The sequence below is a fragment of the Bombina bombina genome, chromosome 4 (assembly GCF_027579735.1).
Source record: "Bombina bombina isolate aBomBom1 chromosome 4, aBomBom1.pri, whole genome shotgun sequence".
NCBI lineage: Eukaryota > Metazoa > Chordata > Amphibia > Anura > Bombinatoridae > Bombina > Bombina bombina.
In genome coordinates this window covers 718828579-718856539 of record NC_069502.1, presented here as the reverse complement: position 1 = coordinate 718856539, position 27961 = coordinate 718828579, and the positions used below count along the sequence as shown (strand labels likewise).

The window sequence follows — 27961 nt, the reverse complement described above, 5'->3', positions numbered from 1 at the left end:
CATTTCACATAATAAGTAACTAAATAAATGAGATAGTTTAAAAGCAGCATGATAGGATACAGACTATGGATAAGAGCCCAAATGAACAACAATATGTCAGCTGCAGGATTTATGAATAGTTTAAAAATTCTCTGCAAGTTTTGTGCAAAGCTGTTATAAATCTTACACAACATGTCATTGTATAGGACATGTATTAATATGGTAAAAGGCTGTAAATCTGCATTAAACATCAAAAGGAGTGACACATGCTAAGCTTAGAGTCTTAAAATGTGCAATACAAAATGCCTGGCAGCTAAACTGCAGCTTCTAATGGGTCTTTCTTCTTCTTGGAATCTAGCTGAGTTGAGTGAAAGTTTTATAGGGGAATATATCACTGTAAAACAACCCCCCTTTGTCAACACAACCCAGTTCTCAATCTAAAAGTTTCACATTTTTGTTTTATTCACAGACATTTTAGTGAAACTAACAAATAAGTAACAAATAGGTCCAATCCAAAAAAAAAACCTGTGTAATAGCAACAAGTTAGTAACAGAAAATGATGTGCTCATAGTTTGATTTATTGACAATTGAGAGATTTGTGAATTAACTTTTTTTTATTCCTTTGTCTCTGTGAAATTATTTATATTTACAGATTTTCTCATACGTATTCTAAACTTGGATATCTACTTATATTTAACCTTGTATCTTATTTGGGCATCTTTTAAGTCTTTTTACTGAAAGGGACATGAAACCCAAACATTTTCTTTCATGATTCAGATAGAGAATAAAATTTTAAACAACATTCCAATTTATTTCTATTATTTAATTTGCTTCATCCGTTAGATATCCTTTGTTGAAGAAATAGCAAAGACCATTGTTGAGCCAATCACATGAGCAATCTATGTGCAGCCACCAATCAGCAATTACTGAGCTTATTTACATATGCTATTCAACAAAGGATATCAAGAGACTAAAACTGATTAGCTAATAGAAGTACAATGGAAAGTTGTTTCAAATTGCATGCTTTTTCTAAATCATGAAAGAAAAATGGGGTTTCATGTCCCTTAAAGGGACTTTGTACACTAGATTTTTCTTTGCATAAATGTTTTTTAGATGATTCATTTATATAGACCATCTGGGAGTATTTTTATGAAAATTTATAATTTTGCTCATTTTTTTAATAATATTGTGCTGATTTTCAGACTCCTAACAAGCCCCAAAGTTTTAGATGTATACTGATGTCTACAGAATCCTGGTTGTGTACTGGTTGGTTCTTTTCATATCCAGGGGGGGGGGGGGGTTGTCTGCCTGTTCCTGTTTCCTAGCCCCTTTCACTGGGTGCCCCAGCCTAACTGCATCAACAGTGCTAAACTGCCAGCTTCTAAGTACATTTTTAAAAAGTTTCATACTGGATTTTTATATCAGTATCTGTGCATAAACTTCTTTATGGTAGTGTATATTACATGCAGTTATAGGAATATTGCTGTATACTGTCCCTTTAAACTATTCTCAGACACTATGTAGGTTCTTTGTATATATATATATATATTGTGTAAACATTTTTTTGTTTATAATTAAAGTTAAAACCTGTTCATAACCATGCAGATTTCTAAGACATGTTTAATAAATATCACTGACATTAAATTAAATTATCTTCCTAATTCATCTAAAAGAGTATTTTTAAATATATTTTGTATTAAGAATGTTCCAGTGCTGAAAAAAATGTTGTGCTTCATACTAATAAAGTTTGTTGCTGTCTTAAAGTTTTTTGCTGTCTACCAATAGCACTGTTCCTTATCAGTCAGTGAGCTCCTGTCCCAAAAACCAGGAGCAACAATGCACTACTGGGAGCTAGCTGCTCATTTTTGTGTGCACATATATTCCTCTTGTCATTGGCTCACCTAATGTGTTCAGCTAGCTCCCAGTAATACATTGCTGCTCCTTCAACAAAGGAAACACAAGAGAATGAAGCAAATTTGATCACAGAAGTAACCTGAAAGTTGTTTAAAATTGTATGTTCTATCTGAATCATGAAAGAAAAATGTGGGATTTTCACATAATTGTATTATGTATATGTTTAATGCGCATGATAGAAAAGATTTTTGAGTTACATTTATAGACTGCAGGGACATTTTTGCACTATTATATTTTTTGTGTATTTGTTTTAAAATGACTTCCAAATTATAAGTGAGTAATAGTAACAAAATGAAAATATAAACTGAGGGTGGGAAAAATAATAGGTGGGTTGAGTCCGTAAATGGATTCATAAAGGTTTTAAGAGTAAAACTGTAGTAATCAGTAGGTGGAGTAGAATACAATATTATGGGAGGACACATAAGGGATAGAAGAAAACAATAAACTCAAAACTCACTAGGGGATATAAAACAATGGAGTTTTATTTACAAGATGGGTGATGAAATGTGATATAGTGAATACAACATATAAACACATAAAGGAAATACAAATAACGACTTTAATATATGCTTAAAGGGATATGAAACACACATTTTTTTCTTTCATGATTCAGATAGAGCATCTGATTTGAAAAACTTTCTAATTGATTTCTATTATCACATTTTTCTTTCTCTTTTTGGTATCTTTTGTTGAAAAACAGAGACATAAGCTCAGGCGCGTGCAAATCTCTGGAGCACTATATGGCAGCGGTTCTGCAAGAATGTTATCCAGAGGGTCCCTCTGAAGAAGCGTAACTGTGAAACGCGCGTCAGGGGTCTTTTTCTTTTGGGAGCTTGTTTCCCTTTTAATTTGCTTACTGCAGCGTTCTCTCTAATGTTTGTGGTTATACCATAAGTAATAATTCCACCAGTGCTTCAATAGGATAGGCTTATTGACTATTTACCAGCTCTGTATTGCTACAATAATGTTAATGGTTATTTATAGCTCCCGGATTGAAAGAGTTTAGCTTATTATTTTGCACTTGCATAAAGCAGCCTTTCTTTCTTAATTAAAGAGCAAACCACAGTGGATTAATATTTATATATGTTATAATTAACTTAGCTATGGTTTAAATGTTTTTAACTTTTGTATGAGTGCGGCTTGTATGTCTGTTATACTTAACTATTAATAAAGTAATTATTCGTATGATTGGGATATAAGAATGACTTTGCATTAAAGGGACACTGAACCCAATTTTTTTCTTTTGCGATTCAGATAGAGCATGCAATTTTAAGCAACTTTCTAATTTACTCCTATTATCAATTTTTCTTTGTTCTCTTTCTTTCTTTATTTGAAAAGTGCTCTGTCCATCATTCAGCAAGAATAACCCAGGTTGCTCACCAAAAATGGGCCGGCATCTAAACTTACATTCTTGCATTTCAAATAAAGATACCAAGAGAATGAAGAAATTTTGATAATCGGAGTAAATTAGAAATGTGCTTAAAATTTCATGCTCTATCTGAATCATGAAAGAGAAAAATTGGGTTCAGTGTCCCTTTAATCTATTTTTCACCTCTGTAATGACCTTTTGGATTTAGAAATTTGGATTAGGCATACTTTCTTAGTTGTTTCTTTTGCCTGCAACTTTTATTAGAGTTGTTCATGTTCTCTGCCTTTATCATAACTAGATGTTCTTAATTGATAAGTGACAAAGTAACACAGCACCCTAGTTCACTAATAGGCATTACTTTATCTCCACCCCCCACACACACACTTTTACACTCACATATACCCAAAAAAACAAACAAACGTTTTACAGTATACAGTTTGTTCTCCTCCTAGACTATTGTCCTGCAATTATACATGTAAATGTTATTTTATTTCTAGCATAAAAATGACTGATCTAACTAAGCCTTACAGATATATATGTACAAATACTAACCCTCCCTTCTTCAACCTAGGCTGCCTCATTCCATTGAAATCGTATATAGTAAGCCGAGGTCACTCTTCCTCATTGGATAAACAAAGTGTAAGTAAGGTGTAAATTTGAAGCAGTTGAAGCTTTTGAGGATTTATGGGCTCAGTCACATATTTAATTGCTTCTTTTTGCTTCTCTGCCACCTGAGAGGTGGTGAGATCATTGACCGCCACACTTGTTCAAGGTGATTAACATTCATTGCTATTGTGCAATTGCTCGAGAGAGAGAAGCTCTTGTGCACAGTTACATTTTGCCACGCTATGCAGCATTGCAATTGACGAATGCGGGCAGACAGGTTCGCAACTAGTGGACCTGTCTGCCTGCAATTATGATAAATGATGCCTAATGGCTGATATGTGAACTGACTGCACATCAAAAACCATCAATATATTCAATTTTTTTCTGTAAAAAAAAAAAAAGGTTGTATATGGTTTTCTTAAATAAAGTGTATAATAAGCAATTCTGGATTCCATAGTCCTCTACACCCTCTGTGGGCCAGATTACAAGTGGAGCATTAATTAACGCTCTCGCTCAAGCGTTAACTGCACTAGAAATAAGCTGTTTGCTTACATACATATACATCATTAGACATGTATATGTATGTATCTCTTTATCAAAGCCATTTGCCTGCCTTTTTTTCTAACACCTGAGATCTCACATCTTTGAGCCCTTATAACTTTTGTGTGCCATTGTTTATTGTTATAACTTTGAGTATATAGTATACTTTGTAATGTATTTTTGATGAGTTTTGTGACACTTTTTTTGTTTTGCAAAACAGTTAACCAGAGATTGCAGTAATCATTCTAGTGTTAATCGCGATAACGCTCAAGCGATCACGTTTACTCTCAACTCGTAATACCAGCGGTAGGCCTGATAAGCACAAACACCCGTGATAAACCCCTTATCGCTTGCGCTCAAACATTTGCATTTCACTCGCAATCTGTGTTGGCATCCCAGTAATTACAGACAGGTATAATAGTAATATTTCCATGCAATGAGTCAATGCGTGTCTCTTGCAGAGAGACATGTTCTGTCTGTTGTGTTAAAGGGGTATTATTATTATTATTATTATTATTATTGGTTATTTGTAGAGTGCCAACAGATTCTATAAACAAAGGCGGAGTACAACAAAACAATTATAGGGATCAAATGGGTAGAGGACCCTGCCAAGAGTTGCACTGTTGTAGTCAGCTCTTAAAGTGGATGTAAAGTCAATGCGATCGCTCATTCTCATATTGTTAACACTAAAAATAAAGTGCACTTTAATTCATGCTTTTTTTACAATCTCACCTGAAATCGATATATGTACTTATTTAGCGACAATTCTTTTACTTGCTTCCTCCGCCCGCCATTTTGTCCCTCATTTCTACTTTGATTGACACTTGATTAAACTAATCCGCTGTTCCCCCCCGGGGCGTTCAGCCCCTTTTCTGAAACGTCACGCGATGTTAATGCACATGCGTTCCCAAACTGATGACCGATTCCGAAGCAATGTGCGTCCACGACTTGCGCATGCACAAGCATTTTTAGCAGTCCTTTGCATCAAGATTCCAGGAGAGTAGAAAGTATTGATCCTCCGCAAGATACGCTGTAAGGATGCATGCGCATTAAAAATCGCGGTGCCGATATCGATTGCGTAAGCATTATGGAGTGCATGCACATATTAGTGAGACAGTGGTAAACGCATGCGCAAATGGAATACTCCTCGTGAACGCGCTTTTCAACTACGTAATAGAGTGGGCAGGACCACTCTATACGTTATGCGGTAGAAATACAGGAAGAGCTGGATGGGAGGAGTTGGAAAGGAAAACGGAGCTAAGTTGATATATAAAATATAATGATAAATTTTCAAATTTTTTAAAAAATAAAGCAGCGGTTTAACTGATCTTTTGATTGTGAATTGATAGGGAAGAATAATTAAGCAAAAATTTACATTCACTTTAAGAAGGTGATCTACAAACAGCTGGACTCTTAGGCTTACATGATAAGGGGGTTCAGGGGATAACAATGGAGGAGGGGAACTGGTATAAAGAAAGGTTAGCATAGGTTGTATGCATCCCTGAACAGTAGAGTCTTTAGGGGGCACTTAAAAAATTGTGCTAATTTTGTTTGTTTTTTATCTAAAAAAAAAACATTTTTCAAGTTGCATAACAATATTTGTTGTTCATTGAAAAAACTGTTGTTTCTGTATCCAATAAACAACTTATTCTTATAAAATTAGAGAGGTGTGTTCCTTTCCACCAACTGAGTTCTGGGAGTTATCACCATTAGCCACTAAGCAATTGATTTCTTGCTAGTATCTTTTTTAAATAATTGTTGTGCTTTCAAATATCTAATAGAACATTTACAAACATAAAGTCCATGTAATTAGGTTTCAGGTGTCATTTTGTGCCACAGAGATTTAGATAATCACATGACATTGTAGCAGATTAGTGATGGGAAATGGGAGGATCTTGACTGAGATTATGAATGAAGGTTTGGGAAGGTGAAAGTGACTGGTAGAGAAAGAAAGAAGATTCTTGTAAAAGAAAATTTGCATTGAAGATGGGACCCCTGTAGATTTTAAAAAGCATATAAGAATAGTGAAGGGAGGGGAGCAGATCTGAGTAATAGACAATGACTTGTGACAGAGTAATTTGAGGATTGGCAGTAGGTCTGATGGGTGTGTTACTTGGGAGGGAAAGGTTGATATGAGGCCAGGAGACAGGTGAATGGAGTCAGAGCAGAAGTGACTGAGATATCAAACTGTCAGAAAGCTGACAGGTTTGCAGTAGCTACATAGTCCTTTCCTCTATTGATTAAAAATAATCAAGTGCCCTTTTTAACCCCTTGGCTCCCATAGGAATCTGCTGTGAATTGATATCAAATGCTTTGAAATCTGCTCTGGCAGCCAATGGGTTAATAGTTGCTTGCTATCCCCCAAAAAATAAAAATACAGTCTAGAGTGTTTGAGAAACATTTTCATCATGATATAAAACTAATATTTATTCTGATTTGTATTGTTCTTAAAGGGTCACTAAAATTAAAAAAAAATCATATTCATGATTCAGATAGAGCAAACAATTGTATATATATAAAAAAGTTCCAATATACTTCCATAATAAAAAAAGTGCACAATCTTTTTATATGCACACTTTCTGAGGCTCCAGCTCCTACTGAGCATGTGTAGAAGAGCACATTATATAACTATATGGATTTTGCTGATGGCTGTCACATGATATAGGGGAAGGGAAATTTGTACTATTTTTTAACTTTGCCAGAAAATATTCTACTGCTCATTTCAAATTCATTGTGATTGCTATTGCATTGTCTTTTTAATGTGTATTTATCAACAATTCAACTATATTGTAATTAGTGGTCCTTTAAATCCTTTTTTCATAGAGAGCTGAAATCCATTTAAACACCATGTAATACAATGTACCTTTATAGTATAACTTACTTTTATATTACTGCTGTGTAATTACAATAATATAAGGGACTGTTATGACATTGCAAATGCATTCTAATAAAAAGGACATATTATGTATTACATTGTCCAAAGTTTTCCATTGATGGGTTGTGATGGGATTTTTTTTTTTAATCTCATTTTATAAATTCAATTTGTTGCAACAAAATATTTACATACAAACACACTTCAAATGATCAGTTCCTTAGCAAGACAGATGTCACTGCCTTACATATGCACAAAGACTCAGACGCATATACATAGGATAAAAACAATGGGTCAGTTTATATAGACAGAGGGAAAGGAGATGCATTTTTTAAGGAACTGAGTAAAGCCAAACACGCCCGAAGCTTAGGGTGAATTGTGATTCTATGGGCTGATCACATCATACTTTATATTGAATATTATACATTCATTATGTGTAGTAATATGTCCCAAACTGTTTATAAGAGTATTTTACTAGTCATCATGTTATAACTTATGCATCCTTTTTTGTTATTCCAATACTCATCAATGACACCTAATATAATATGATCGTTATGTTGTATGTTAGTTTATATATTATTTTTGTCTGTTTATAAAACTAGAAACATTAAATCAATACATTTAGCCTAACATAAAATATATGACTCAATGGTTAATATATATATTCAATATATATATTCCCTTTAAATCACAGTAAGTTTGCAAAAGCAGTATAGATATTGTTAGGGTTAATTCTATAAAATCTGGAAAATAATGTCTAATTGTTTATCTTTATACTATAGAATATATTATGTATGTATCTATCATCTATCTAATCTATCCTTTGATTTGTACATTGTAACATATTTTGGGGCAGATATTATTGTACTCCCCAAGATTACATGTGACCTAGGGGCAAGGATTTGTTCTTGTTGACATCTACTTGAGAGAGATCACATCTACAAAAAGAGTGTGCAGACGAACCAGAAGAGGGAAGAGGGAGGAGGAGGGGAGGGAATAAGTTGGGGGATGCTTCTTTTTTTCCATACAGGTAGGTGTCAACCATTCACAGAGAGCATTGGTTTTGCAGCAGCTGACAAAACTGAACAGACAAGTCCCAGGGCTCAGACTTCAATCTTGTTATTTCCTCTAAAAGAAGCACAACACTGCATTTCTAGGACTCTGCAGTCTGCTGCCAGATTTTTTTTTTACAAAACCTGCACCATTTGTCCATTTATAGATCTTTTTATTTTATCAGGGATCTATTAATCTACAACAATAGAACAATTCTAAATGAATTGTTATGGATTTTAGGAATAGAATTAATAGATATTGCTGACAAAAAAAAAACACGTTTGTTCTTTCTATTGATGGAGATGAGCAGTGGCTGTTAGAGGAGATGCTGAGCAGCAAGAGGACAGCGGCCCTGCAGAGGCCGACAGCTTGGGATCGCAGCAGGGTTGGGGAGAGGCTGCAAGCTGCCCTGGCTGGGCTGCAGGAGCTGCACCTCCTTAGGGAGAAACAGGAGACGCTGGTGACCGCAGCCCTAGCTATGCAGCCGGCCCCTGCAGTGACCCTGCGGCAGTGTAATAAGGACAACCCGGGATCATACCGCTGTGAGGAACTCAGGTTGGAGGCCACACTGACTGTCCTCAAGGAACAACTGGTGAGTACTGGTTATGTCATCTAAATAGCATCTAAACTCAGTTATTTTCCTATATTACTTGATACAGACACATACATAGGTAAAGAGTACTTCATTACTGCTAATATGTGAACACCACAACAATAAAATAACATGGTTTATATCGCTTCTTTTAGTCACTGTGTATAGTGCAGAATTCAGAAATTGTTTTTATATAGAAATTATAACTAGTAGGTTTCCAGTTCCCCTAAAATGGTTTATATTACTCAATATATGAGTATTGTAGTCACTGTACATAGTACAGAATTCAGAAATTGTTTTTTATATAGAAATTATAACTAGTAGGTTTTTTATTTCCTCACAAAAAATGTTTATATCACTTATATATGAGTATTGTAGTCACTGTACATAGTGCAGAATTCAGAAATGTTTTTTTTTATAATATAGAAATTATAGGTATTTAGTATCTATTTCCTTAGAATTATCCTCACTTTAATGTATTTATTTGTGCATCGATAGACTAGAAAAAGAGTCTTATGGAAGTTCTAATGAATGTCATTTAAAGGGCTATGACCCCCCCCCAAAAAAAAAAAAATATTTTGTGATTCAGACAGTTTCGAATTTACTTCTATTATCAAATTTGCTTAGTTCCCATTATATTTTGTGCTGAAGAGAAATCTAGTTAGGCATCTGGAGCACTAAATGGTAGGAAATAGTGCTGCTATCTAGTGCTCTTACAAATGGATAACATTCTTGCAAAACTGCTGCTATATAGTGCTCCAGAAGTGGGCCAGCTTATAAACACACATCCCTGTTTTTCAACAAAAGATACAAAAAATATAAAGATAGAAGTAAATTAGAAAGTTGTTTAAAATCACATGCCTTACCTGAATCATAAAAAAAAAAAAAAAACAGTTTGGTCTTTTACATCCCTTTCATTTTTTTATTGAATGATATCCTTTTGTCTGTAGCTTGGTAAATGTGCATCATTTTTTAAATAATATATCTCACTATTATTTTTTTTTCTGTCTAACATGGAGGGAAACTTGTTAGAATCACTACAGAAGGGGTGTGCAATATCTATTATGATTCATCATATTAATCTTAGCCATTTGTTAGGAATAGCCCTTAGTAAGCTCCCTAAAGCTTTTATGTTCATAAAAAACATTGATGATACTAATTTGGTCGTTTCTATTTGTAACATTTTGCATAGCAGTTGGAGAAAGCAAATTATATTTTATATACAATATTGTACACAATGATTCATTGATCATATTCTTTTTATTCAGTGATCACAGTGAAATAAATCCCTTCAAGCCCATCTTGTTGAGTTTTCACAAATGATCTATTCCTATTTTTCCTCCAATTACAGCAAACATCACAAAATATATGAACTGTTGTCATCACATTGACATTTTTTTTTTGCAGCATCTCTTTTGAAAATACTGTAATACGTTTTGTCTTACAATAAGGAAATGTAATTATTTTTAACAAGTTTAGCACTGTATGTGTTTATGTGCTTACACTTGAGTTAATTCCTTATTATTAAATTGTGCACTATATGTGTTAATTAATTGCAACAAATCTGGGATGAAATCATGTAAGTGTTAACAAACACAGATGTTTTATAAATTGACTGCACATTTAACAGTCAGTCATTTGCTTTGCTTAAGTATGCACAGTTCCCTGGGTTCTGCAGACCTCAGTACCTAATGGCATATATTGCACAGACCACCACAGTTGTTATAGTCTGAAGTAAACAGACAGACAATATACATCTGTATTTGTAGTGTCAACAGTTCACTGTAACCTTGTCTATGTCTGAGATGTAGTTTGTCAGGTATAAAAGAATACTGTGTCTATCATGCATTATGCAAGGGACAATAAACCCAATAATCTCCTTTCATGATTCAGATAGAGCTTTTAAACAATTTGCCAATTTATTTCTATTATCTAATCTGCTTTGTTTTATTGGTGTCATTTGTTGAAAAGGATACCTAGGTATGCTTAGTAGCAGCTATTACTATTTATTGGTAGCTGCACATATATGCCTCTTGTCATTTACTTCCCTGGTGTGCACAGTGAGCTCCTAGTAGTGTGTTGCTGCTCCTTCAACAATAGATACAAAGAGAACAAAGCAAATTTGATCATATAAGTAAATTGAAAAGTTGTTTAAAATTATACACTCTCTCTGAATCATAAAAGAAAGAAAAAAAATAGTTTCCTGTCAATTTAACAGTGTAAACTATGTTAGAGAGATGCTTTGAAAGGTGTACTCTGGACCAGAGAGAATTCTTTGAAACAGAAATGTAAATTCTTTATTCCTAGGGGGTAAAATCACACCGATGATTAACCTAAGCAACTTGCAGTTCAGCTTTTCATGAATTTATATTTAACTCACTGTGTACTGAGGATAATAATTACACATCAAATTATTTTTTATAAAATCTTAGCCTACCTAAGTATGCTCTCATAGAAGTAGCTACGTTTCAACAAAGAATGCCAAAAGAAAGAGGATATAAAAAATAGCTGTGAATATTTTAAAACTGAAAAGTTGAATTTTAACTTCCATTTTACAAGAGGTGGTAGGGCAGTCTTTGAGTTATTGTGTTAAAGTAGTGGGAATATTATATGCTCAAATTTGTTAGAGCAACCCCAGCAAAGAACTGCAGGTTCCTAGCAAATACAGCAGTTGAGCCAATCAGCATCTCCAGTCTCACAACCCAGCTTTTTAACTATTGTTGCTTATTGGTTGACAGTCAGTTTTAACTTTGGGCTAGCAGTGCTCTGTTGCTCCCTTGTTGTATGTGTTTAACCCCTTTCCATATTGTCCATTACTTAAAATGACTTCTGCTTAGACATAATAAACCCTTTTTTAGATTTGATATTCCCCAAATATAATGATAACAATGAGGATTATAATAATAATAATTAGTATTATTAATAATTAGTATGGAAAACAATTGCAATTTCCTACTTTATAATTAATGAAAAATATGAACAGAAATTGAAGTGGGAAAATATGACATGATGTGTATTCTTGGGTTATTGCACTTTCAAAAAAAGATTAAAAATGTTAATGAATATGTGCATGTTTTGAACATATGAAAACAAAATACATTTAATCCATTTCTTTAGATACTACCACAGTCTCAAAATTATTAAAACTATAATGCATTTGTTATTATGCAATGGCACGTTCATGACGTGGCCAACATCTATCTGCCTTGGCTCATACGTTGTACAATAAATATTAGATTAAAAATCACTTGAACACTTGAACAAAAAGCAGAGATGTGGTAAAGCGCTAAGCACTGAATTACCTACAAATGAAATAATTAATGATAGCTTTGCCTTTTTTAAAGGGACAGTATACATCAATTTTCATATCACTGCATGTAATAGACAATACTATAAAGAAGAATATGCACAGATACTGATCTAAAAATCCAGTATAAAACCTTTAAAAACTTACTTAGAAGCTCCCAATTTAGCACTGTTGATAAAATAGTCTGGGACACCCACTGAAAGGGGTTGAGGAAATAAAAAGAGTAGACACTCCCCCTCCCCCCTTCCCTGCATATGAAAAGACAGATAACATCCAGCAGGACTCTGTAAAATCTGTGTACAATGTCTTTTAAAGAAAAATGTTTCTTCATTTATTTTTTTTATTCTAGTGCTTCATAAATAATTATAATGAACTTAAGTTTTTTAATAGGAATCTCCCATAATAAAAGCATCATTCAAACTACAAACAGCAATAAATGTAATCTTTCACTTTTCTATTAAAATGCTAATTCTGTTATTATTATAAGGGCATCATTGTAGATATCACATTCTACTTGTTAAAAAATTGTTTAGAGTTATTTCAAGTAGATTCTGAATATTTCCTGTATACAGTAATAATATCTTTAAAGCTAACAGTGTTTTTACTTCCTGTTTACTGCTTCATGACTGTCCCCAATTATTTTTCAAAGACTCACAGCTCATTGATGTTATTAAGGTTAAATCAACAAGCTTTCTTATCTTTCTGCCATGTCACAGGGCCACACAGTGTTAAAGTGTTTTGATGACGGAAGCTGTTTGTTTAACAGGCTAGGAGATATGAACATCACACAGCACTGGCAATAGGGTGCCACACAAAACTCCAAACATATTTGATCATTTGAATTAATGGGACAGTAAAGCCAAAATTAAACTTTAATGAATCGGATAGAGCATGCAATTTTAAACAACTTTCCAATTCTGTTATCAAATTTGCTTAGTTCTCTTGGTTTCTTTTATTGAAGAGTAAAACTAGGTAGGCTCATAAGAGCGCTCAGGAGTGTGCACGTGTCTTTAGTACTCTATGGTAGCAGTGTTTTGCAACATTATTTGTAGCTTTGTTATACAATATGCAAGACACTGCTGCCATAGAGTACTAAAGACACGTGCACACTCCTGAGCACTTCTGAGACAACCTAGTTTTACTCTTCAATAAAATATACCAAGAGAACAAAACATTTTTTATAATAAAAGTATATTGGAATGCAAGTTTAATTTTGACTTTGCTGTCCCTTTAAACAGACAATTCAATAAGATTTCGTCTTGTTGAAATTAGTACATTCTTTTGTTGTGCAAAGTTTTTTATTGCAAAAGACAATTACATTTATATGTATATGTGTGTGTGTATATATGTATATATATATATATAATTTAAAAAATAAAATATATATATATATATATATATATATATATATATATATACACATATATATAGACACAGCACTCATAAATTTAACCTAATGTGCAGGTTATATGCTTTTATAAAAAAGCATATAGCACACTGAGAAATCAATTTAAAGACATATTTTGGCCCCATTTAGTTTTATACCTATATTCTTTCTGCATTAAAAGGATATGAAACTCAGAATGTTTCTTTCATGATTCATATAGAGCATGCAATTTTAAACAACTTTATAATTTATTTCTATTATAAATTTTTCTTCGTTTTCTTGGTACCTTTTGTTGAAAAGCAGGAATGTATGCTACCATTTCTAGAGCACTATATGGCAGCAGTTTTAGATTTGTAAAAAGTACCAGAGGGCAGCACTATTTCCTGCCATCGTGTGCTCCAGATGTCTACCTAGGTATCTCTTCAACACAGAATATCATGGGAACAAAAGCTAATTTCATAATAGAAGTCAATTGGGAACTTTTTTTTAATATGGTATGCTTTGTCAGAATCACAAAATAAAACATTTGGGTTTTATATCCCTTTAAATAGTACAGCTTGTCAATCTAATAGATCAGATAATACATGTTTGATTTCATTCTCATATAATGCCCAGTAGGTGACACTATTTTATATAAAATCATTTTTACATTTTTTCACCTAAGAAATAAATAAGTTACACTTTTATAACCTAGGCTTTATACCCAGTGTATGACAGTATAAATTTAGATTTTTGGTACCAAAATTTGGCTGTACCATGTAGGTATACAAGTCACAGAATTAAAAAAAATGTTTTTAAAACATTTAAATATGTGAGATTTTTTGCAGACCACATATATATTCATAGTTATTACAAATGACAATATAATTTCCCTCCTTTCTTGATTGGAATTCAAAATTATTTCACCAGTACATGCTGAATGGGCCACAGAAAGTGGGAATAACGATCCACACTCAGTCCAGGCTCACTGCTGCTGTAATGAAAAAGGATGCAGATAGATTATGCAATTAAAAAATAATTAAGTTTACTTCCATTTTAAAATTGTGCAGTCTTTTTATATTTATGCTTTCTGATGCACAATCTCCTACTGAGCATGTGCAAGAATTCACAATGTACAGATATATAAGCATGTGCCTTGCTGATGGCTGTCACATTATACAGAGGGCAAGGATAATTGATATACTTTACAGATGTAACTTTGGCAAAGCACTACTTTATATTTTTTCTTGAAATTCTTTCCTAAATCAACATCTGTCTATTAACATTAAAGCTGTTTAATTGGTTAATTTTACCATATTTTTGGTTGATGTATAAAACTGATGTTGTATACAAGAATTTAAGGTGCTGTACTGTAATTTGTCTTTATGAGATTACAACCTTAAAAGCCATAGTTAGGTTAAATAAATATAAGAAAATTGTTCTCACATCTTACTTTTTTTCCCTTACATGTCATCATTTATTCCTCTTTTTGATTTTATGAAAGGTTTTAAAGAGTCTGAATGTTGATTGTAAACACAGAAAATTCCTTTATTTACAAAAGGGTCACATGCGCTATTCCTACAGGAGCAAATTACCATAAACACACACACGGATGAAAAATACAATGTTATGTGCACCACAATACATAATACTTTAAGAATATTCAATAGGTAGATCAAAATTAGTAAGCACAGTAACAGTGTTTTCCCTGAGTAAGAAGTTTAAAGGGGAATTGCCTGCCTGTGAATGCAGGTTCTCACAAGAAAACCTGCACACCATATTTAAAGGGACAGTCTACACCAGAATTTTTATTGTTTTAAAAGATTGATAATCCCTTTATTACCCATTCTCCGGTTTTGCATAACCAACACAGTTATATTAATATACTTTTAACCTCTGTGATTATCTTGTATCTAAGCCTCTGCAAACTGCCCCTTTATTTCAGTTCTTTTAACAGACTTACAGTTTAGCCAATCACTGCCTGCTCCCAGATAACTTCACGTGCACGAGCACAGTGTTATCTATATGAAATACGTGAACTAACACCCTCTAGTGGTGAAAAACTGTTCAAATGCATTCTGAAAAGAGGTGGCCTTCAAGGTCTAAGAAATTAGCATATGAACCTCCTAGATTAAGCTTTCAACTAAGAATACCAAGAGAACAAAGCAAAATTGGTGATAAAAGTAAATTGGAAAATTGTTTAAAATTACATGCTCTATCGGAATCATGAAAGTTTTTTTTTGGGTTAGACTGTCCCTTTAACAAGCAGCGGTCACCAGACCACTGCTTCCCTACCCTTTCGCCACCTCTTAGACTGATGTAATGGCTGATTATTTATCCCAAGCCTGTAATAGGGCGAATTTGCCCTTTTGTGGGATAAATTGGCGCTCCACTTGTAATCTAGCCCTTTATGGGGGAGTTTATTTTGTGTACAATGTCCCTTTATTTGTCTTTGTTTACAAATAGCTTAGGCCATAGTCTAATACATCTATAGCAGTGAAAAGCTAAGCCACCATATATGTACCATGGCAAATTTGTTTTAGGATTTTGCATTTGTATAGGGTGTTACTTCTAGCCTTTCCTTATTGTACTTATTGTAAAACAGCCTCTTGTTTATAGTCAGGAAGCAGTGACTCGTTCTTTGAACGTTGTTTTGTGCCTTTAAGCACTTTCCTCCACACATGATAATACACCTTTATTATTTCTTGTCTCCAGTTAGTCTCATCCTTCCTTCTCGCATTATATACTTCAGGATATTTTGTAGGTTCAAAAGTAAATCAAACAAACTATAAAGAACAAGTATATGATGGATTATTTGAAACACTTTATCAAATAAACAGTGACACTCATGTTATTTAGTGAGACCTGTCATAGATGTCATGTTAAAGAATATGTAAAAATCTATTATTACATTTTTATCCATGTTTTTTTCCTAAAGTTAAAATATTTAGCATTTATAACTAGCATTTAAAACATATTAATATTTATATGTGTCTAATATACAAGAATCTTTTTGAGTATAAATATATTTAAAGGGACACTCAATCCAAAATAAACTTTTATGATTCAGATAGAACATGCTTTCCAATTTACTAACCATTATCAAATTTTGCACAATCTTCTTATATACACACTTTCTGGGGAACAAGATCCTACTGAGCATGTGCACAAGCTCACAGGGTATATTTATACTAGTCTATGATTGGCTGATGTCTGTCACATGATACAGGGGGGCCAGAAAATGGGAGAAAAAATTAATTTGTCAGAAAAAAAAATCTACTGCTTATATGAAATTCAGAGTTTTATTGCCTTGTGTTTTTATTATGTACTTTTTAATTATACAATTATACTGCATTGAGTGGTCCTTTAATTGCAAAAGCTTATATTATAAACTGTATACAGCAGTTCTGTTTCAGTTTGCTTTAAAAAAAATCTTGTTAATGATTATAATTATGATTATCGTTAGGAATGCGCTTGCTTACTATATTTTGTGTTTTCAAGCTGTTGGGACAATTCTCATTATTAATATCATACCTTACGTTATGAAGAAAAAGGATTTTTCACAGCAGGTATTGAACCTTGTGAAGGATAATGGGTAATCAAAATATTGTATTTCTGATTAAAAAAATAGATCAAAACAAGTTTAAAGGATATTAAAGGGACAGTGTACACCAATTTTCCTATAACTACACATAACTGACACTACTATAAAGAAGGATATGCACAGATACTGATATAAAAATCTAGTATAAAACCTTTTAAAAACTTACTTAGAAGCTCACAGTTTAGCACTGATGAGTTTAGGCTGGGACACCCAGTGAAAGGGACTGGGACAACAATAAGAACATACACAATTATTCTTTCATATTTCAAATAGATGCAAATTTAAACAACTTTGTTATTTACTTCTATTATACATTTTTCTTCGTTATCGTTGCATGCAGGGAAGTAATGCTTAAGAGCCGGTCCATTTCTGGAAAGAGGATGCAATTTTACACAACTTTCTAATTTACTTCAATTATCAAATTTCTTTCTCTTGACATCTTTTGTTTAAAAGCAGGGATGTGAGCTCAGGGGCGTGCACATGTCTGGAGCACTATATGACAGCAGTTTTGCAAGATTGTTATTCATTTGCAAGAGCACTAGATGTAGTAGATGACAGCATAATTTCCTACAAGGTAGTACTCCAAATATATACCTAGGTATCTCTTAAACATAGAATATCATGGGAATTAAGCATATTTTATAATTTAAGCCAATTGGAAACTTTTTAAAAATGCTATGCTCTGTCTGAATCACAAAATAAAATTGTTGGGTTTCATATCCCTTTAATCTGTCCCTAACTGTCCTCTGCAGAAAAATATATATATAAGGGAAACATAGGTTTCAACATGTCTGCATCCATTATTTTATATAAACTCATGGGAACCAGAAATAGCACAATTGCTAAATTACAGGAAAAGAGGACAAAATAAATATTGAAAGTAAATTGTAAAGTTTTACCACACATAGTTAAACATTTTGATATTACGATTCAAAATGATTAATGTCCCTTTAAGACACATATAAACACTAAACATCTAATGATATAATGAAGAATGTTTATGGTTGTTTAGAATAAGGTGCAATTTAATACATTTGAAATAATAATAATAATAATTATTATTATTATTATTATTATTATTAAATAAATAGTGCTTATTTGACACAACTGGTATACAAAGCTATCGATTTTCACACATGAAAGAGGAAAGCTACTAGTAAAAGATGCAAGTAAGATTTTCAAATTAAAATTGACTGTTTGGGATAATTGAATCTCAGATCCAATTGATTGCATTGTGGTGCTCTGAATACTCCCATTGGCTTTCATCTTAATGAGATTGGGTGCTTCACTGGCTATTGAATCATCTTTTAACTAAAAAGCCATTTAATGCATTCAGTCCTGGATTAGATTTTGTTAATGTTGTTTTCAGCACTTAATGACCTGTATAGCTCAGCATATATCTGGGAAACTGATTATAAGATGTTGACAAATACTTAATTGCAGATACATTTTGGTATAATTGATTAAAATATATTTCCATTACATGTAATAATCTGCAGCTGGTATTAAAAACACATTAAAGGGATAGGAAAGCCAAAATTAAACTTGCATGATTCAGATAGAGCACATCATTTTAAGACACTTTTAAATTCACTTCTAATTTTAAATGTGCTTCGTTCTCTTAGTATCCCTTGTTAAAAATGAATACACACATATCCCACACTAGTGGGAGCTAGTTGGTGCCTGCATACATTTGTCTCTTGTGATTGGATAACTAGATGTGTTCAGCTTGCTGCCAGAAGTGCAATGCTGCCCCTTCAGCAATGGATAACAAGAGAATTAAGCAAATTTGATAATAGAAGTAAATTGGAAAGTTGCTTAAAATTGTATGTTCTATCTGAATCTTAAAAGAACATTTTGGAGTTTACTATCCCTTTAAGAGAAAGATTAAACAGCAACCCTTTAACTTTCCTTTATTGTATTCCATCTAGTACTAGTCCCTGGCCTCTTTTGCAGCCAAAAAGTTACAAGTGTCATAATAGTCAAAATTGAAGGTTTAGTTTTGACTGTTAGGTTGCTTTAATATGAAATGGATAATAAAGTATTCTTCCTACATAGGGGTCAAGTTGAGTGGGAACGCATGGGAACAGAGTTCCTGCACTATTTTTGCAGGAGGAACTAAGTTCCCCCTGGACAGAGAACAGAAACACCTCAATAAACATGGCTGCTGCCGGTGGGAGGAGCTAGAGCACAGTCTGGTTAGAGAGATTGTGAGATCCTCTTGTAATGGGCATTAACACTTCGTACAATACACTAAATTCAGCTGTCCTGCTGTGTGATCACCCTGCACTATGTGTAACACATGATGCTTATAGTTCTGTGTGGCTTGCTCTGGTGTTATTTAGCTCCCCTCAGCAGAAATTGGACTATTGCAGCTTAAGTGGGTGAGGCTCTGTGACAGAGGAGGATTCTCAGGCCCAAAGGCAACCTTTAAACCCTTCACTGGATTTAATTTGCTTTCATTAACCAAAGTGTGTGTGTGTATATATAACACAATATTAATTGTGAGGGGGTAGACGTCTTGGTGAGTTCCCACACTTTTTTGTAGGACTTGACCCCTGTTCCTATATTTGGTACCTTTTATAAGCAACTAATCATTGGTGTTACAAATAAGTATTTTAGAATAATTAAAACAGCCATTTTTTAGCACAGTTTAGTGTTAAATCCCTTTTAAAGCTTGGTGGAATCTATGTCCCTGGCCTCCCTTTGTTTTGGCCAGTTAGGGACAGATGCAAATTAACTCTGAGCTAACCAATCCCTGTGCAGAATGTTGCAGAGTCAGTTACATTTTACCATAAATAAATATGATGGAAGCATTTTCATACTAAGTTTAATGTACATCTTCATTTTGTTCAACAAACCTTCTCACAACAATAGTGTTGGAATTGATTGTTACAGAACCACTAAATACTGTATGATTGAATTATTGACAATTACACAATAAGAATACAATGCAATAGTAATAACTTTGAATTTGAAATGAGCAGTAGAATATTTTCAAATTGTATCCAATTGTCCCTCCCCCTGTATCATGTGACAGCCATTAGCCAATCACAAAATGTGTATATGTATATACGGTGCACTTTTGCACATGTTCAGTAGGAACTTGAGCCTCAGAAAGTGTGCATATTAAAATAATGTGCATGTTTTCATAATGAAAGTATATTGAAACATTTTTTTTTAAATTGCATGCTTTATCTGAATCATGAAACTTTAATTTTAATGATAAATGTTTTTTTTCATGCTGATTTATTTTTCTAATATAAACTATTTTTTTCTTTTTCAAATTTTAGTCTCGTTTAAGAAGACAAGACGTTGGCTTGAAAAGTCATTTGGATCAGCTTGATCAGCAAATAAGTGAGCTTAAACTGGATGTCAACAAATCATCTAATGAAAACTTGGACAGTGATAGTAGACCAAGTTCAGGTAATGGTGGTTACATTTATACTGATACTAGTAGGATGTGCATGTTTGTAAACAACTGATACAGCAGTATACATGCTCATGTCTCATGCACCCTCATTCAAACAAATAGGGCTCCCTTTATCAGCTTTTGCCTCTGGCGGGCAGCAATCTGTTGCCCGCATTTACCATTGTACAAAAGCGCTCCTGTGTGCTCGCGTGCAACCCCGCCCCTCTCCTCACACAGCCAATTACATGAGGGCAGAGGCTGTCAACAGATTTGTCGACCCGATCTTTAATGGAAAAGCTGTGTAGCAGTGTGAAATATACACCCTTCATTAGTTAAAATCTCTAAACAGTTTGTAGTGGCAACAAAACTAAAAAATACATTATACCTTTGTTTCTATAATCAGGCAATTCTAGTAGGTCATATATTCTTGATTGTAATCTAGATTGTAAATTCCTACGGGAATAGGGCCCTCAATTCCCCCTGTATTTGTCTGTAAAATGTTGTCTTTTATCATATTGTTTCTCCATTGTACTATTATCCTTGTACCCATGGACAGCGATGCGGAATCTGGTGGCACTTTATAAATAAAGAATAATAATAATATTCAATTATGAGGAAATAGATAAATTGTCCCCCAGAACACTGCGATTCAATTGAACTAATATTCTGGAGACCAGGGATTACCTGTTTTTTCTAGGTAACTATGCTACATTAATATGCATATAATCCATGCCACAAACCTACTGCAGTACTGCATGTTCTATAATAATCCCAAACAATATTCTTCTTTTCAAGCTATATTCATTTAATTCACATTTTGTTACAATGAACAAAGTGCTCATTTTTTCCATTTGCTTTTATGTACAATTTGCTCTGGGCCTATTTGTTAGCAAAATATGTTGAGAGATTAAGGGCTTGGGTGTTTATTCTCAAAATAATAGTGATTAATATTTTATTAGGTTATGCTTCCTCCTTTTGTGTGGAGCAGAAACAAAGGGTGTGGCAGTGTTCTAATTTGACAGCTACCAAGTCACATAAAAAAAAATATATCTCTTTTCTCAACATCATTATTAATTATACATTAGGCAGCTTTTGATAATGGTATTCATTTTATTTGAAAGCGGTAACTAGAATGCATAGTTTAATAAGGTATCATATTTCAAAGACATACTGTAGAAACCTTTCAAATAACTTGTTTTCTGCCTTTCCTTTTCACTGGACAAATTGTGCATAACACTTGCTTTCTATATTTTTTTTGGGGGTAAAAATTTGCATATTATCTACCCTCCCGCAAGATTAGGGTTCTGATATTGGAAAGCCCATATTTTTCTAAATTAAAGGGGCATTACAGCCAAAATTGGAATCCACGGGGATGAATTTCAGTTTTGAATAGAAGATTTTTTTGTAATATACATGTTTTAATAAAAGCTATAGCTGTTTCAACAAGGTATTTAGGTGTGCACCAGCATTTTAAACACAGCACTTGGTCATAAAGCCTAAGGTGCTTGTACCATCTGGAAATAACTCACTATGTTAATTACTGACATGATACATGCCCCACTGGTGCTCTGAGCAGCTGCTGTATTTAAAATGCAGGTGCACTGAGAATATCTAGCTATGCTTCACATGCATGTGCAGAAAAAATGTTAACACCAAAATAGTGATAACTTTTACTAGAAGCATTTTTTTCCAATATATGTATATTGCAAATGTGTTTCTATTCAAATATGTTATTCATCTGTGTGCATTTGAACTTTTAATTAAAACATATATTGCAAAATTATTAGTACAGTACTGTGCATTCTAAATCCATCATGTACTAATGGCTGAGTGGACAAGCTTCTCAACTCGAGAGGTTGTCCACTTGCCTGTGCTACATAAAGCAGCGGACGAACAGGAACCGCTGCCCGTATGTATCACTACATGCTCAAGTGAGCATGTAAAGTCTGCCCCTTCTCTTGCTAAACCAAGCGCGTGAGAGAAGGGGCTGTCAATCTAATGACCACTGCTTCTTACATTGCATGAGGCAGGCTCGTATATGCGAACCTGCCCCGCAAGGGCTCCGGAGCAGCTTTTGCTGCTTAGTATATGGAGCCCTAATAGTACAATATCATTTTTTAACATGCAATGGATTTTGATTTGACTGTCTTAAACTTTTTTTTTCATTTTAAACTAAATGATATATTATTTTTATTTACACAGGTTTTTATGAACTGAGTGATGGCGCTTCCTGTTCCCTATCTAATTCTTGTACGTCCGTATACAGTGAATGTTTATCAGCATCCCACAGCAGCCTTCATCCATTCGCCCAACAATCCAGAAACCGTCTGAGTGTTTTTGATTACAGGCCGAAATCTGTAGATGAAACTACTGTTCATGTCTCATCTGCCAATGTAAATCTTCAAAATTGGGGAGTATGCAGCATGGATATAAATGAGAACAAAAATTGTTCCGAATTCACAGGAAACCAAGCAAGGTCGCGACCAAGACCCGTTTCTACAGGTAAGAAACAGAAAAAACAATTCACCAAGAATTAAAGATAAAATAACATGACTCACCCACCCCAAATTCCCCGTCTACTACAGTTTAAACCATTGTCAACCATCTCAAAGATTAAAGTTCAGCAAATTTAAATCCACTGAAGAGCATGCTGATACCCAGCTAGTGGACCCCATAAGAGAGTAAATTCCCTTTAAAAAACAAAAAAACACTTAGTTCTCCCCATGTAACACCCCTGTCAAATGTTGCCTGGGTTCCATACTCTCATCTGACCCCTTTGATATATCACTGTTGTAAACCTCTTGGCAAATACTGTTCATATATTAGGAGAAAAAATAAGTTATAAAAAATGTTTTAAATATTTTAAGGGACAAAAGCACGCAATCCAAATACTTAATAAAGATTCTCATTTCTGTTTAATACCCCTCTATAAATGGCAACACATTTCTAAAAGTATTTGGAAGCTTCACTGTGGACTGAAATACATAAATCCATTACATCAATTATTATCTTTATTTGTAAGGTGCCAACAGATTCCATAGTGCTATACAAGGGGTGCAGTAAGGAAACAAATGGAAGGGAAGGCAGAATGGGGCCGACAATTTACTGTGCATTGCTCCCTAAAGAATTTACAATCTAAGTGATACAGGGTTATATAGATTACGGTTGTACTGAAAATACATCTATATCTTGACAATAAAGTTTGTGTCAAGCTTTTTACTAAATCCTAATGGGTTCTTAGTTCTTTGTATTCTTTCTTCATTTGTCTATTTTTATAACATCAGTCCCTAAGGTGCCAGATACCTGTTTGGGACTTTTAACAGTCTAAAGGAGATTATTAGGGTATTTAGAGAAAGACTAAGAACAATTTGGGAAAGCAAATTGATGACTCTAATCTCAGGCTTCACTATTGATTGTACAAAAAGTTTATCCCTTATTGATCTGACTATTGTCTGAATTCTAAAAACAGATAACTTTGTTGTTGGTTACTAAAGAAAGGATTAGCAAGTCTTAGTTCTAAAAAGTAGTTTATCTGAGTTAAAATATTAAGAAAATGCATAAAATGTTTACAACTAAACAGATTTTTCAGTGGCCACAAAGCAAGATGAGAGGCCTTTAAAATGAACCATGCATAAAAAATAGACCATTTTAATAGCCTTGGTGATTGTGGTTTTCTGTCTTTTAGAAAATTATCTTTTTTTTGTTCTCTCAAACATTTATTGTATTCTCCAAACTATACAAGAAAAAAAATTAATGTGTTAAAGTTATAATAGTAGTCACAACATTGTATTTCGCTTCCAAATTTCCAAGTTGATATATATTTATAGTTGAAGACACATCAACATTTATTATGCTATGAGTAGTTTGTGTGATGCCTTTCATAAGTTTTAATTTGTATTTTAACAAATGTTGCTGTTTTTTTTTTGTTCTCTGTAGGAGACCTTGACAGACTCATACCAACTAATTCTGACTTTCAAATGGCATCAGACCTACAGCGTGTTTCAACATTTTGCCATGGAAATGATATACAGTTTCATAATGTTGATCCAAAATATCAAAGTGATTTGGTTTCCAAAAGAGGCATTGATATATATCCATACCCAAGCCCTCTACATGCCGTTGCTTTACAGAGTCCACTCTTTGCTTTATCGGATGAATCTCAAGACATTGACCCTCGATGCATTGAGAATAAAAATTCTCCTAATAGTGTTTCAGGTACTTTATTGGAAGAGCCTCAATTATATACTGAACAGAGACCTGGAGGTTATATAAACAAATTGCTGCAATTAAGCAAATGCAAAGCAAACAATCAGTCTGAGTGCAGTGAAAGAGCATTAGAAAAGAATCAGCCAGCCATAACATACCAGAGACTTGTTTTAAGAACCAGCCCTGGTGGATTGAAAATTAATAGCAGCAATTGCCTGAAAGAAAAACAGGTTTGTACACTGGAAGCTGGCAAACAAAAAGGAAATCTAACTACAAAGCAAAATGTCTCCTCTTATGATGTACCCGACAAACAGCAAAACAGTCTCCCATCTGTGGAGAGCAAAACCACTAACATTAACTGTGTTTCTAGTAGGTTAAGTACTATCATGGACACTTCAACAGAATCTATTGAAGTTGGATCTTACTCCACCATTACTTCTGAAGACTCCAATCACCAACCGTCAAACTTACAAAAAAGAATTATAGTACCTCAAAAAATCAATAAATGTAACAACCCAAAAAATAACACAAATCAAGAAATAGTGGGTCGATATGAATTTGTTCAGGCAAAATTTGTCCCAGCAGAGTCTCATCAAATTAAGTTCAAATGCTCTTCTTCCAAAAATAAATCAGATAAGCTAAAAAGAAGGAATAGTGAAAAGATTGTAAGGCCCGTACGATCTTCCCGTGCCATTGACAAACCAAAATTGGGTGAATGCTCCAATCTGCCAATAGAATGGATTCAACAAAACAGACCTATGACAAACAATGGGAGAATGCTCATGAGAAGGCCAACTTTTGTTGGGGAGGCAGGTGGCAGGTCTTGTTCAGAAACAAGTTTGTATCCTGTCCAGTATAGGATTCCACAATTGATACCAAGATCTCAACTTTGTCGGACTTCATCTGGTGCTCTTCATTCCTTTGAAGGTGTTAATGCTAAAACAGCTGTGAGCAAAAAACAGCGCAAATGGCAATCTTCTGTAGAGATTTCAATAAAGAGCCAACTTGCAAATTTTCCAGGTGGCCCTGGAACAGGTTTAGTGCAGCACAGACAACCAGTTAAAAAAGCTGGAGTTATGAGGACAGTAAGTCTTCGGACAAAATCTAGGCATCATCGGCTCATGGGAACCTATGCAAAAAGTGAGTCTGATCATTCAGAATATTCAGCAGAATGCGCTTCTCTTTTTCATTCCACTATAGTAGAGACAAGTGAAGATGATGTTAGTGACTACACTACAAACCGATTTGGGGATAGTGAATCTAGTGAAAGTGATTCAGATGCCGGTACTAGCTCCAGCAGCCTTACTTTGGATTGTGAGGACACTGATGAGACTGAAATAGTTTGGGTCGATTCTTCTGTCAATCCTCCTTTAGTCACAAAGTCCATGACCAGGCCTCTTTATCCGGAGCCTAAGATCTGTCGCATCAAAGCATCAAAAGCACTAAAAAAGAAGATTAGGAGATTCCAGCCAGCATCTTTAAAGGTTATGACCATGGTATAAGAAAGAGTAATAGGTTGTTGCTCTCAAGGACAACACACTGTGTTTTTGCTTTGCAAAACAATTGAAATGACTGGTTTCTGGAATGTTTTATCTTGAATGAACTGTGTATGACCTCCACACTCCACAAAAGACTTTTTCACTTGTAAACAACTATACAATCACACTGTACCCAATTTTGTTTTGCTGTTTTCTTGCAATGTTGGCTTAAGTAATTATGTCTTTTTTTATTTTTTTAAAGTGACTTTATTTTGCCTTGTTGTATTTTGCAAATGTTAAAATTCAATATTATTAAAAACTATTTAATATTCAACCAAAACTATCTCAGTGCACTTGATCTCCACTGACTTCACAAGTGTCATGTAAGGAATAAAAATATGAAATTAATTTAACATGGATATAAGAAATTTGGTCACTTGTTTTGGGAATATGGGTGTTTCTAAACAACCTTTTTTTCACGTTTTTTGGCCCCCACAAGTGTGTTAATTAAATATTTTCAACTATGGTGCACTGATTATTTGTTGATCATTATATATTATTCTTTAATTAAATAAACAGGTTATAAAAAAATAAACAGAGTTTTTTTTGCTAGTTTACCACTAGTCAAGATTGACAGAGCCTGTATTTAAAAACAGAATTTGCCCAAATTGTGATAAATCATATAAAGTTTTTCCTAAAGTGCGGGCAAGTTTAAGCATAGAATAGTTTCCAACTCTTAATAATTAAAATAGCCAAACATATAAAAGAGGAAGCTTGTCTTATAGTGGGGTATTTTAAATATAGTTGATTGCACTGTAAATGATTTAGATTCTATTGATTTAGATTTAAATAGAATAATAAAACTATGTATAAATGGGGTAACAATAATCTGTGAAGACCTAAGGTAATGGTGATTAGTGTCCTGTAACTATATGTAGCCCTCAGAGGGGTGGGTTTCATTTGGCTCCTGTCTTCTGGATAACCACAACATCCTCTTCTTTCCATATCAAAATACAACTCCCCTTTTACATTTTATGGAACAGTCTCACCAACTTTATTCTCATTCACATTTTTTGATGTTGGCTAAAACTTGAGTTTGATGTTTTTGGGGCCATAAATATTTGCAGGGTAATTGGATGTCATCATTGTTTTTAGCTAAGCTGAGTATGTTGCAAAACATCAAATGAAAGATACAGTACATATTTGTTTGCAATTTGTTCATCTTAGCTGTAAGAAGGCCATTCATAGATCTTTGCCAGTGTATTGATAGTTAGAAGTGTCCTCATAAATTTCTTTATTTGAGTCCAAAGCAAATCAATAAACTATACTCATATGTTTTGATACTAAAGGGACAATAAAGTCAAAATAAAACTTGCATGATTCAAATAGAGCATGCAATATAAAAAAAACCACTTTCCAATGAACTTCCAATATCAGAATGTGCACCACATGCTTTTTCTATGCACACTTTCTGAAGTTTTGTTATTGGCTAATGGGTGTCACATGATTAAGGAGAAGTTAAAATTGAGCTATAACAGACATTTGTCAGAAAAATTTTTTTCACTCATTTGAAATATTTGAATTATGCATTTGTTGATTATGCAATTATAATGTACTGTCCTTAAAAGATAAAAATAGACTTTTTCCCTTTTCTAAAATTTTG

At 33.7% G+C, this 27961-nt stretch overlaps 1 protein-coding gene across 1 annotated transcript; it reads left to right on the top strand.

Annotated features, from left to right (window-relative positions):
* Positions 1-8417: 8417 nt before the first annotated feature.
* Positions 8418-26638, top strand: DACT2 (dishevelled binding antagonist of beta catenin 2). Its single transcript, XM_053709161.1, has 4 exons — positions 8418-8925; positions 20496-20628; positions 22817-23116; positions 24551-26638. Exons 1-4 carry the CDS (start codon positions 8659-8661, stop codon positions 26320-26322), a joined length of 2472 nt encoding a protein of 823 aa, XP_053565136.1. The 5' UTR covers positions 8418-8658; the 3' UTR covers positions 26323-26638.
* Positions 26639-27961: the final 1323 nt, after the last annotated feature.